The 13,604-nt window shown below is 29.1% G+C and overlaps 1 protein-coding gene across 8 annotated transcripts in view; it reads left to right on the top strand.

Annotated features, from left to right (window-relative positions):
• The window catches only part of LOC132918566 (glutamate-gated chloride channel), a 40,316-nt gene that overhangs the window by 21,741 nt on the left and 4,971 nt on the right, over positions 1 to 13,604 (top strand). For 2 of the 8 annotated variants that reach the window (XM_060979857.1, XM_060979858.1), the window contains exons 4-9: positions 3,194 to 3,264; positions 6,752 to 6,821; positions 7,346 to 7,499; positions 7,579 to 7,661; positions 7,741 to 7,875; positions 10,426 to 10,859. In XM_060979857.1, the coding sequence (XP_060835840.1) occupies positions 3,194 to 3,264; positions 6,752 to 6,821; positions 7,346 to 7,499; positions 7,579 to 7,661; positions 7,741 to 7,875; positions 10,426 to 10,859 (947 nt within the window). Of the gene's footprint in view, positions 1 to 72; positions 141 to 3,193; positions 3,265 to 6,751; positions 6,822 to 7,345; positions 7,500 to 7,578; positions 7,662 to 7,740; positions 7,876 to 10,425; positions 10,860 to 13,604 lie in introns of those variants that run through there. The other 6 variants (XM_060979861.1, XM_060979865.1, XM_060979864.1 and 3 more) reach the window with 5 other exon arrangements.

Raw genomic sequence — 13,604 nt, 5'->3', positions numbered from 1 at the left:
TTGAACGATAACAATTAACAAATAATATATATAATATATATATACATATTTAAAATATTTTATAACTCCTAGATGGCCCAACAATCGTGCACATAAACCTATTTGTGAGAAGTATCATGACAATAAGTGACAACAAGATGGTAAGTCATCTTGTCTAGGTTGGATGCTGGTATTTTGAGCGAAAACAAACGCAATTTTTTGTTGTTTTATATATTTATACTTAGAGAAAAATATATTCTACATTATATTGTTAACGTAAACGTTATCGATAATAATATATTTGTAGATGGTCCCGTCCGCTATATATTATATACTATAACAATATTATGTTTCCTAAATCTTTCACCCGCTCTTAATGAACGTTTTATTTTGCATTCATAGCAGTTTTTTTTATTTTTGTACATTACATGGAATGATTGTGTATAAAATAAATAACAAAACCTGTTACAAAATATTTTAAAAACGAAAAAATGAAAACCTACCCTTGTAAAGCGCATAAAAACACGTGGTTTTCAACCGATAGCAAAAAGCTTTTTCCGGAGTGCGTAACATATTATGACTACTATAACTACCTATACACCTAGAAAAAATTAATGATGTTAACAACATAGAATTATTGCTGGACTAAATTGTACGCTTGTTGACTTAATTGACAGAAATCACTTAATATTATTATAATTATTATATAATTACCGCCGTATTGTATATTATATATATATATATATATTATGGTAATCTTGCAAGGTACCTAACGGGTCAATTTTTTTTAGATAGGCGCTATAGAATATTCGTATTAGTAACGCTAATGTAAGCAATATAAATTATAATATTATTAAAGTACACTATATTACTATATTACGTTGATTTAGGTTTGACAGTATGCGTCATAATATAACATTATCATATTATTTTACTCTAATACGACGCATATATATATATATATATATATATATAAATAGTTATATTATAGTGCTGTAACGTGTATTAAATCGAAAATTATAATGCGATAACAATATAATAATATACTACGTGGTCATTGCATTTTATATGTAGGTATATGATATTGTATTAGATTCAACATTGTGGTCGTTGTAAGAACCGAAGACAGATTTAAAAAAAAAAATTTTATCTTCATTTAAAATAACTGTTATCGTGTTCCAGTGCGACTTGTCGTCGAAATATCCTAAGTATATTATATTTTATTTTATAGTAAACAACCTTCAGTTAATTCAAGAAATTTAATACATTATTGCTTTGATCACACGTAGACAATTGTATGTATACCATGCACTAATCTAACAATAAATAATAACTTATACTAAATATATCCCAAAGAGTGGTGTCTCATGAGTTTTTATTAAAATTGATTTTAATATTCTTGTGGTTTTTTTTAATTATTTAACACTAACATATCCGTTTAAAATCATTTTTCGTGATTGTGTAATCAATTAGAAACGTATGAATAAAATACCAAAAAATTGTATTAAAAATAAATATGCTAAAACTTAAAATATGTATTTATACATTCGTCCTTTATTAACTTAATTATTAACATCCTATCAAAATAAATATGATTGATTTATTCGTGATTTTAATCTTTTATAGAAAAAAATCAGCACTAATTCTTCTTTAAAAAAACATCCTTAAAATTTAAAATGGTTCATTAAACTTTCAACTCGCTTATTTCCATTCAAGCTATTATAGAAGCGCCTTCAGTTGTCCAGTAATTTGATAAAACATCCTCTTTATAATGATGAATTATGTCGAAAATACTTTATTACATTTTTTTTTAACTCAACCAGTGTCGGTGTTCAATGATGCCCTCTTTCAATCCAGTGACACTTTTGTTCAGTTATTAATTTTAGGAGACATCTTCCACTTCATTTGTTACGATGTCTAAATAAGTTTTATAAATATGAACTTTTGATTCATGAGTATCGATTTAAACTATAATTTTATATTAATGAAAAAAAATCCTATTTATTATAAACATATTTTTTTTTTTTTGTTACACGGATAAAATATTCAGTTAACTTTATTATCTGAGCATTTTAAGTTATTGGGTCTTAAAGGTTAAATAAAATAAGTCACGTGCATTTTGTTTTTTTATTTTGCTTTATACTATAGATATTAAACACAATTTATTTAAAGCTAAAAATCATAAATAAATTAAAAAATATATATATTTAATTATGCACTTTAAATATCATCAAAACACTGTGTAACAGAAATTAAAATCTAATAATTGAAAAACAATATATAAAACTTTCGTGTTTCACTGATTTCACAAATACTTAGTATAAATGAATTTATTTTGCTACAATTTCCGTTATGCATTAATATTATAATATAAAATCACAATTTTTTATTTACTACTTTAAATTACATTGTGTGACCTTTTAAATGTAATAAATTCACTAAATTGAACTATTTTCAAAAATTATTATTTCCTATTTATTTTTAAAACTCGTTTAGTTAACACTCAAAAACAATTTGTTATACTGATCTCGTAAACTTAAAGTAACTTTCTAAGTTTTCTCTGTTTCACTTAAAACCACCCTTAATAATTTTAATACTAAATTACAGCAATATCCTGGAAAAACTCATAACACTACAAATTAATGATAGTTTATTAGTTTTTACTTCTCTGCATAAACAAAACCGAAAATATTATTAACAGTTCTATATTTTAGAAGTAGATACATAATAACTTGTACTACCCAATAATGAGAAAATGATTACATACCACGCACATTAATATTATATATTTCATTTTTTTAAGTAATTACTCATTATAATTATACACACGTAAGAATTATTCATAATGCAGTATAATAATAGCTAACTTTAAATACAAATTTTAACTTCAAGGTCACTTACTTTAATTTATACGCAAACAATTTCCCATGAGTAATGTATGCATATGACGTCCATCGCACATCCCTGTATAATTCAAATCCATAAAGGATAATATTTATAATATTATAGTGAATGGCCTAACGAATAGCGCTAGAATTTTTTTCTTAAAAAAATTATACATAGTACTTCCCGCGATGTTTTTAGGTTATTCTTGGTTTTTTTTTTTTTTTTTATTTGAATATTATTTTCTCTTAAAATAATGTAATATGTAGTATGCTGATTTGTTTTTTCTAACCGCTGACTATATTTTGTCGGTCTTTATTGTATCCCGCAGGCGACTCTCCCTGCATTGTGTTTGTCAACATGTTGGTACGGTCCATCAGCAGAATTGATGATTACAAAATGGTGAGTCGGGTGATGGCCTTAAATAATTTTTATTGGATTTATTTTGTTTTTATGAAATATTATTATTTGGTTTTCTGTTGTGAGATTGCGCCCAATTTATTTGCGGATTTTATGTTTTTGTTTTCGTGGCCGTAGGCATATGTCTTGACCAACAGGATCACGTAATCATAATCCAACAAAGTCCTGAGGTCTGCTCGTCTGACGCACAATAATCAATTGAAATCCGATTTATCATTCCACTATTTATGTGTATATAATATATATATATACAATATACAGTATCTAACATATAATTCAATATGATAGTTTTCTTTACACATTTATTATTTTCTGTTGGACAAGATGTGTTTTTTGAATCAAATTCTATAAGTATTTTTTTTTTCATTTTAAATATTGATTATTCTAAACTCATAACTTGTTTTTGTTATTTTTGTTAAATAATGCATTGAAATGGTGTGTGTATTTAGGCATTTTGTGTCTTGTATATAAATACATACAATCATACATCAACATAATATATAAATATATATATTGAATTAATTCCATTATATATATTGTATTAACACACATATATATATATGTATAATATATAATATATTGTATATATTATATACTTATATATATTATATTATACATAATATAATATCATGCTAAATTATTTTATTTTTATACTTTTATGAAAATCTATAAAATTAAAAACTATTGTTGTAGAAATAAAAAATTAAACAGTTTGTGTGCACTTTTTTAATTTAATTTATTGGGGCACTTTTAAAGCGGTATTTGTTTTAAAAAGTTTTGTATTTTAAAAATATATTAAATAAACATTAGGTTATAGAACTTTTTCTGGGAAAAACAAGATAATATACAGTTATTATGGGATATAACACTGCGAAGAAGAAAAATAATAAAATAAACACTGAATTGTTATTTATTTATAATTGTATTCTTTAAATTTCCATATCTAACTCTTTCTAAAAATTGATTAGAATTAATAATATTTAAGCAACAATTCAATTTCCTCATACAATTACCTAATTATCGTAATATTTTATTCGCTCTACTAAAAGACATCAGTCAGACATTGTATTAACATATATAGGTAATTTGAAAATGTATACAAATCTAGGTAGGTATACCAAACTGTTAGTATTGTGGCAAACAGTTCCCACCCGTTCCTTGTTCTTGGAAAGAAAAAACAAAAAAGGTATACTAAATTGTCGAACGTACTACTGCAATGAGAAAATAACCAAAATATGGGAAATTTAACATGTATATGGCACAATATTCGTTGCATTTAGGAAATTTCTGGGTTTTTTGGTGAATAATAAAAAACAAAAAATAAAAATAAAAATTCCCATAACCTTTGACGTATGTCGGATGTTAATAATTCATGAGAAAAAAGATTAAAAATGCTTTTGTTGGTTTTCTTTTTCTTTTTTTTTTGAAATGCGTTTATTTTGATTATTATTATTATACATTATGACTGTCACCTGCCTCACTGTTTTTAATCTGTAACTTTCTGTGCCTCAGATGTGTATTTATGACGATTTTATTCGATAACTCGTTTTATTTTGCATGCTTTATTTTTGAAAATAAAATATTATATACAATCCGCTACATGCTTGCACGTACGTATGAATAATATCGTTGTTATTACGCTTCCGTATATCGTAGTACCCCATCTTTCACGCGTCACACATAACAAAATAACCGCTCGTTTCCACCTGCATTTTGTCGTTGCAACGATACGACGGTCGTACACACGGCCGGAGTCAAATTTATTGCATTTTTGGTCTCCGTTTACACATATACATACACACAAACACATACACACACAAAAGCATGTCACTTTGTTGTTGTATTTGTGCGTTATTTATTTTGTTTAAGTATAATGTATTTTTTTTTATTTATTGAAACGTGCAGATTCCGGGCGAATCGTTACAGCGAGCGGAATAGGACGCTCTTAACGGAATCGCCCTGTAATCGTGAAGACGAGTGACCAAGGAATCCTATACGCTCTATAGGAGACCGATCACTCGCCCACGCGTTTCCATTTGTGGCTGGGGGAGTGGTAGGAGATGATTGCGCATATAGTTAGATCCGTAAAATATATTCATCATTCCGATTATGTTACATATTATAATACACAGAGTGTCTCGCCATACGCGTATTGTACCCATAAACACTACCGTTTTCCCCATTTCACGATACAGGAAAAAATAGGTATTCGTGTTACTTGAGAATTTAGTAAAAGCCAATTCATTGAGCATGTTATCTATTGAAATATCTTAAGAGTTGCACTTTAAATAATTTTCGTCGAGTGTTTAAATATAGATTTATAGGTCTTCGAGTTTCAGCAGGACTTTCTAGCATAAAATAACTGTAGTCCGGCGGATATGTACGAGGACAAACACCGTGAGATACTGTACGCAAATGTTGTGCACGTACATAGTGGTTGGCCAATCATATCAATAACGCAGTGTTGAAGAAAACGGGAATGAAATCGCGGTTTTGAAGAACTAAAGTGATTTTTGTATGATACGTTTTAACTTTTAACTTTTAATATAATATTTAAAAAGAATAACTATAGAATCAAGACGGGATAACTTGAAAGCTTGTACCTTGAAATGTTAATAAGTTATATTGAGATGTATAATTCTAATAACACATAGATCGAGATCATTTTTATCCCCCTTAAGATCCGAGTTAACAATACTCGACTTTATAATACTAATTTTTCTAAAAACTAATCATATATAATTTTTTTTTTTTTTTGTAAGCAACCTTTCAACACTGTATCCGTCGTAGTATTTGTAAATTTATGTATTTTATGAATAGCAACAACTGATATATTATGACAGTGGCTTACGAGAATTAAATGTAAATTTTGAAGAAAAAAATACCTTATCGACTTGACGTGCTATCCGATCCGATACTAAATTTCCAAAATACTTATTGTACAAGAATAACACTCAGGTATCCGAAGACAAAATAATCATTTTTTATTATAATATATCGCGTGATTAAATTTCTAATAATATTTATTGGCGTACTCGTGAAATTTCACTGTTTTCAGAAGCGTATATGATGAGTATTATATCACGTGACTTGTACCTACATAGTCACTATTCGAGCACTTGAGACCGTCCCTGTGTGGCAAGTGTGTGTCCAATTCTTGTTTCAAAATGTCGGTGTACGACATACAGAGCACAAAGGCGTATTATGTATTGTTTTCGGACTAGCGCACGCATCTCCCAGCAGCTGAAATGCCTCGTTCCCCCGGCCTCGAATGTATTTCATCGTTGTTATTAAATATTATAACGTGTATATAATGTATATATATATATTATATATGTATATGTATTGTTATGGTATATACATATACGATATATATATATTATATAAATATATAAATGTGTGTATGTGTGTGTGTTATATTCGTGTACTGTTATATGATATATTTCTAAACGTGTGTTTTGTGTGTTAGGAGTACAGTGTGCAACTGACGTTCCGCGAACAATGGATGGACGAGAGGCTAAAATTTAACGATTACAACGGTAAATACATGGAAATCACTTTGCTCACTAAAAGCGTACTCGAGCAACCCACCCGGCATAACTTAGGCGCACGCGTCCGTATTCAAGTTTAACAGTGAAGTACCTACCACCACCCCTCACCAAGTACAACCGGACTCCATATGATATTCGTATATATAATATTAATGTATATTTTTCACGCATTTCTATTTCGAATCCAACGGCTCAATTTCTTTATTTTTTTTGAAATTTTCATTTCTGTAACTTGGCGGACAGAATTCATGATTCGTGCAATATAACTAGGTAGAATATAGCTCAGTGGCCCACGCAATAATCGAATCAAAAGTTTTCCATAAAACAAAAATTCTCAAAAATATATTCATGAAAATCAGAAAATTTTAACAATTAGTACCTCTATATATTTTATTAAAAATTTGTGAAATTCTTACAATCGAGTTAAAGTCAATGCTAAAATGTTAAAATTCATCTGCACTAATAATTTATTTAAAGCGCAAAAATAAATTAATGTTTCCTTGTTTGGATAGGTAAAATGAAATACTTAACTTTAACTGAAGCCAGCAGAGTGTGGATGCCCGACTTGTTCTTTTCTAACGAGAAGGAAGGTCATTTCCATAATATAATTATGCCGAACGTGTATATCAGAATATTCCCTAATGGATTAGTGTTGTACAGTATAAGGTTAGCATAAATATTAATCGATTAAATAAATAGAAAATTATTACAACTTTAAATATTTATTATTATTATTATGATCTAGAATATCACTTACTCTATCATGTCCAATGAATCTCAAATTATATCCACTGGATCGGCAAACGTGTTCACTCCGAATGGTCAGCTGTAAGTGAATATGATAATTTAATGTAATAGTTTTTAAATTATTTGAATAACGAATTCACACGCATTGAAATTTTTCTAGATGGTTGGACAACTGATGATTTAGTATTTTTATGGAAAGAAGGCGATCCAGTGCAGGTGGTAAAAAATTTACACTTGCCCAGATTCACTTTAGAAAAATTCCTCACGGATTATTGCAACAGCAAGACTAACACAGGTTAGTCTAACTTTTTATTTTACATTGAAAACACAATACATGGACAATTAAATATATTCATTTTAATATTAGCGTAATTTTATAAGACCTCAAGGCTCAAATACCTATTTATATTTTTAATACTCAAAAACCAATAACAAAATATAGGTACATATTATTTTAATTTTATACAGCACATTACGCAATAGCTAAATGTAAGAAAATCTATCTTTACCATAAAAAACAGAGTTTTCGTATATATTTTTCTATGAACAAATACATCCATGTTATATTTTGAGAAGTCTAAATTTACATATTTTTATATTTTATTTCATGTACATCACGTAACATGCATTTTAAAAGCTGATTGCTTTTCGTGACCAAAAAATATTATTTTAAGTGTTTTCAAAATCGGAGAGCTATATACCATGTAGTGGCGGTATTATGCAATTTAAATATTACAAAATAAATATTATGTTTATAGTAACATTGATAACTGAATCACTTAAGAAACGAATAATAAAAAAATACCGTATTATTTTTATAAGCATCCCTTAAATCTTATAATCTAATACTTAGTAAGTAATCTAATGATTTAAATAATATTATTACGATTTGATTAAATAAAATAGTACTTACATGCGGCAACATGAATTAATGGTAAATTATGACTCGTACGATAATTTATTTACGGACTCGTTTTATTCATAATTCAGATATTCGGGTTTGATTAAAACTTGAACAGCACAATATAATTAATTATGGTAATTTAATGAAATGTATATTTGCGGATTTCCTCCAAACTCGAACGCAGAAACACGAATTAATTCCCTGCAGCATTACCCTTTAAACCTAACTTTAGATAAGTTTCGATAACCCTCCCATGCCTATAGAAACTCGAGATTCGATGTAAAAAATAATAATACAACGATGATGCTAATTATAATAATTTTAGTCGTGTCAATTGCAGATACATCCGCATAATAGCGAAAAAAACAATCTATTTGTAAGAATAGGCATGACTACAGTTCGTACATTTTGGTACGCATCGTAATCAAAAAAAGTTTATTAGGGTTCTGAGTTTAGCGCTCGCCTATAAGAACGAATCACCAATTTTCTTCAATAACGCAGTTATTCAAAAATCTAACTTTTCAAATTTTTGAATATACTTAAAATTTAAAGACCATATTTTTAAATTATTGGTATTGTTTGTACTACTACCTATTAAGATACAAAATTTTATTTTTAAAATATGAGAACCTTCTCCCTATTTTTATAAAGTTATTTATTTAACACTTATTTATCTAAAAACGCGCTTGTATTAAAAAAAATTCGAATGAATAGTTAGAGAGTTATTTAACTTTATAAACTAAGAATAATAGGCACATGATAATATATTTGGGATATATATGGAAATTATAATGACAAGTAGTACTAACAAAAATCTTAAGAATTTGTAAAAACGGTCTTAAAGTATCTTTAAAAATTCCAAAAGTTAAAATTTAAATTAATTGATTATTAAATTAAAATTGGAGATTTATTATGCTTGATATAACCTACGATTTGAATCAGATACAATGAAACATTGAACAACTTCAAGTAATGTTATGGATATGTGCAAGCGGACAAAGTTGCTCGTTGTGTAAAATTCAGAATTATAGAACTATACCAAAAATGGGCTTTAGCATTGCTAGTCTTTTAATTGAACTCACACCCGGAATTTTTCAAAAAAAATAAACGTAAACATATAATAGGTACCCGCTATCACAGTCATATTATAAAGGTCACTTACAGATCGGTAATATTGAATTGAGCTCAAAAAATATTTTTTGTTTGTTCAAATTGAGTTCCATGCCTATAAGAAAGTTGGTTTGAATACTCTCCCAAAAAATGTGTATACACTGAAAAATATTACGGATTTTCTTTTAACACAGTTACTAACTTTTGCCTATTGAGTACTTTTTCGTCATACTTTCATTGTTGAAATGTATTCTAATATTACATTATTATAGAAGAAATTTTAATAAAATTTGCATACATACATGTGTTTATAACAAGTCCACGGTTTAACCGCGTCTTTCAGCGTTTTATTTGAAATCGATGCGAAAGCCCATTAATTATTGTGAAAATAGTGTTCTTTGTTTTTCACTAGACATATATCGGTTATCGGATTAAATTATTCAAACACCTAAAAGTAGCTTGGACTGAATTCGATATTTTATCCGCAGATAAGTCGGGTACGCATCCGCTTCAGGTCCGGATAGAATCGGCGAGTTGCCGAGTTTATATTTACTATATATTATGGACTAGGTATATATTTTTGTAGATTAAAATATACAATAAACTTGTTTGTTCTAACCCGTTTTCTCGGGTTTCGGGCTAGTAAAAGTTCTGACACTCGGTTAATACCCAGGCTGTCCAGCTACCAACACTGCACCAGGTTATTTATTTGCACGTCCGCTAATCGAAAACGCCGTTTCGCGGATAAATTAAAATCGCGCGCGTAATATATTATATTACACGTACACGTACGATCATGCGTTACAATATTGTTGTAATGATACGTCGCAGGGGAGTACAGCTGCCTGAAGGTGGACCTGCTGTTCAAGCGCGAGTTCAGTTACTACCTGATCCAGATCTACATACCGTGCTGCATGTTGGTCATCGTGTCTTGGGTGTCGTTCTGGCTGGACCAGAGCGCAGTGCCGGCGCGCGTATCGTTGGGAGTCACCACGCTGCTGACGATGGCCACGCAGACGTCCGGCATCAACGCGTCCCTGCCGCCCGTGTCCTACACCAAGGCCATCGACGTGTGGACGGGCGTGTGCCTGACGTTCGTGTTCGGCGCCCTGCTCGAGTTCGCGCTGGTCAACTACGCGTCCCGGTCGGACACGCACCGGGACGACATGAGCAAAAAGTGCGACCTGGAGCGCACCGTGTCCATGGACGTCGGCGACTACGAGGACGGCCCGAATTCGTTCAATATGGTGAGGTCGAATAGTACGGTGAGCATTGACCGAGCGCGGAGAACCCGGTTCGTTCGAAGCGCTTCATTTACTTTCCAGCTTTTTCATTCTTATATCGTTATTCGTTTTTATTTTTTGTACCTACTTACTTTTTTTTAAGTTCCGTTTCGTTTAATTTTTAATTATTTTTTTTTTTATACATTTTATAACGTAATAGCGACATAATTACATTATTATTATACTTGATTAACGAATTATTATTATTATTATTATTGTTATTATTAATTTTGTTTCGACTCGTCATTATTGTTTTATCGTACCACGGACCAGTTACTTTCGTTGGTTTTAGATTCAGACACACACACACACAAATTCATACGCACACACAAATTCTTTAGGATTTTACAATTCAGTCTTAAATAATCTACCCGTATTTGCTTTCACTCTCTTCCTCCATCTCACCACCACCACCGCCACAAGTCACTACAACCCTCTGAGTGTTTGGATACTACTGAAGTTCAGTATTCGTTCGACACACATACACACACACATTGCGTCTTTTCTATCAGTCCTGCAAGTAAATATATAATTATTCATCTCGTTCCCTATATAATATTATAATACATAATATACAAAGTGATTGTTTTAACGGAAAACGCGTATATATATAATAAAAAAATATATTTATTATAATATATTATATTATCTTATATTTCTAAAAATATTAACTTTTCCGGAAATTTCGTTTTGAACAATTTAAAAACACTAATGTCGTGCAATTATTATTATTTTATTAACTATTATTGATAAAATCGATATAAAATTTAGATCTAAAAGGTATAAATCTATTTTAAATTGTTGTTATATGTAGCTGAATTTAAAAACGTATTATGATGTACTTATACTATTTACATAATGTCGTGTATGTGTATTGAATGTTAAACGAACAGTTTTTACTTTTTTTATTAACAAATCTCTAAAGCTTGAATAAAAGCAATGACATAAAAGTTATTACTTTTTAAAATAAATAATTATTATTTATTGTTAAAAAAATCATTCTGTATATTATACTTTATACTTAAACATCAAGCATTGCTTCTAAATGAAAAATAATTTTAACAAACAGAGTAAATCAACACTCGATGTTCGGAAGATATAGAAACAAAGCATAATAAAAATATTTTATTTCATTCTATTCCACGGTGATTCTTATGTGGTAATGTGGTAATATTATATATTTGCCAATACATTATATTTACAGTCCGTATATTGGATAAAATTCGCGTCAGTTGATTGAAATCATGACACTGATTTTTCGGAAATTATTATTATTGTGAAAAAAACGTCAAACAGATTAAACACTATACAACGGGACACGTATTAAATGACAATTTAATCATTTATAACATTTTGTTAAATGTTTGAAAATGGTTTTTTTTCTTCTTATACTGATTGGGCCAACCTATTGATAAACATAGAAACAATCAGTGAGATTAAAAAAAAACCTTAAAATACAATAATACAATAATACCCAACACGATAATAGAATAAGCTATCGGTTATTATAGTTCGAATTTAGAATATACATATTGTAGTGCACTTATTGGGTTATTTTTATTATTTATTTACTCCCAATTATGAATCTACCTCACGACGTTTTAAACTCTTAACATTTTCAAACTGTTTATTTATGCATTTACTGATGCTACAGTATTTCGTCATACCTGTAATTGTTTAATTTTATTCAAGTATAATTTGATTTTAGTTTTTCAACTATATTATTAAATTATTTACAAACGCATTTTTCATTATTTATTTTTAAATGAAAAGCTGGGAATCAATGTTTGCATTATCCGCATGGTCTGCATCCTTTAGGTGAATAGTTTTTCGGGCGACATGGCGCTGTCACTTCTCGTAATGACAAAAATCACGAAGAAACAGTTTTAATTTAAAAAAAAAACAACTTCTCAATACGCGTTTACTAAGCACATAATTCTGTAACAGAAAATCAAAAAATAATGTGCGAACCGACTATATATTATTATTTTTTCAATCATATTTTACCTAATTTTCCATTACAACGAGAATCTGGACGAACAGCGCAAATGTCGCACGAGAAATGTCCGTACACGGTTAATGCGAAAGCTTGGCACTAGCCCGAATGGTTTTTTTTTTAATTTTTTTTTTTATATATCAACCGTATCAATGACAAATACGTACTTGTATGTGTATTCGTATTATACATTATTTTACCTACGGTATTTCGAAATTATAATATGTAGGTATATAAATATAATACAATTATTTACAGTTGCGCACCCGAAAGGAAGCGCTGGTTATAATACTCAAAATATCCACGAAATTAGCATACAATTTAATCTCAAGATGACTTCCAACAATTTTTTTTAAAAAAAATCAATAAATTATCTTAAAATTCAACAATGAGGAAGTTGTGTATTTATTTTATACGCTTCAGTAATATTGCTGTATTTTATTAAATTGTATTACATTTCAATATATTTGTTATTTAACGTTAACATGATGTAGAGTTTACCAAATAAAATATGAAATCACTTTCATGGGAAAAAATTCCTGGGTGCGCGACTTGTAAGTACACACAGACATAAACCATGTTTCCGCTAAAATCATACCTTTTCCTTTTCCGCTATAACTCGTTTCCGTTTAACGAGGTTACGGCCTTTTCGTACCCATTGCACAATTTGAAAAAAAAATTTAAATATTGTAAAAATATTTAGGTATTTATCGATATAAATAAAACCATAA

Source organism: Rhopalosiphum padi, chromosome 1 (assembly GCF_020882245.1).
Source record: "Rhopalosiphum padi isolate XX-2018 chromosome 1, ASM2088224v1, whole genome shotgun sequence".
NCBI classification, from domain to species: Eukaryota; Metazoa; Arthropoda; class Insecta; order Hemiptera; family Aphididae; genus Rhopalosiphum; species Rhopalosiphum padi.
Note: the sequence above shows the minus strand (reverse complement) of the source record. Positions and strands in the feature narration are given on the sequence as shown.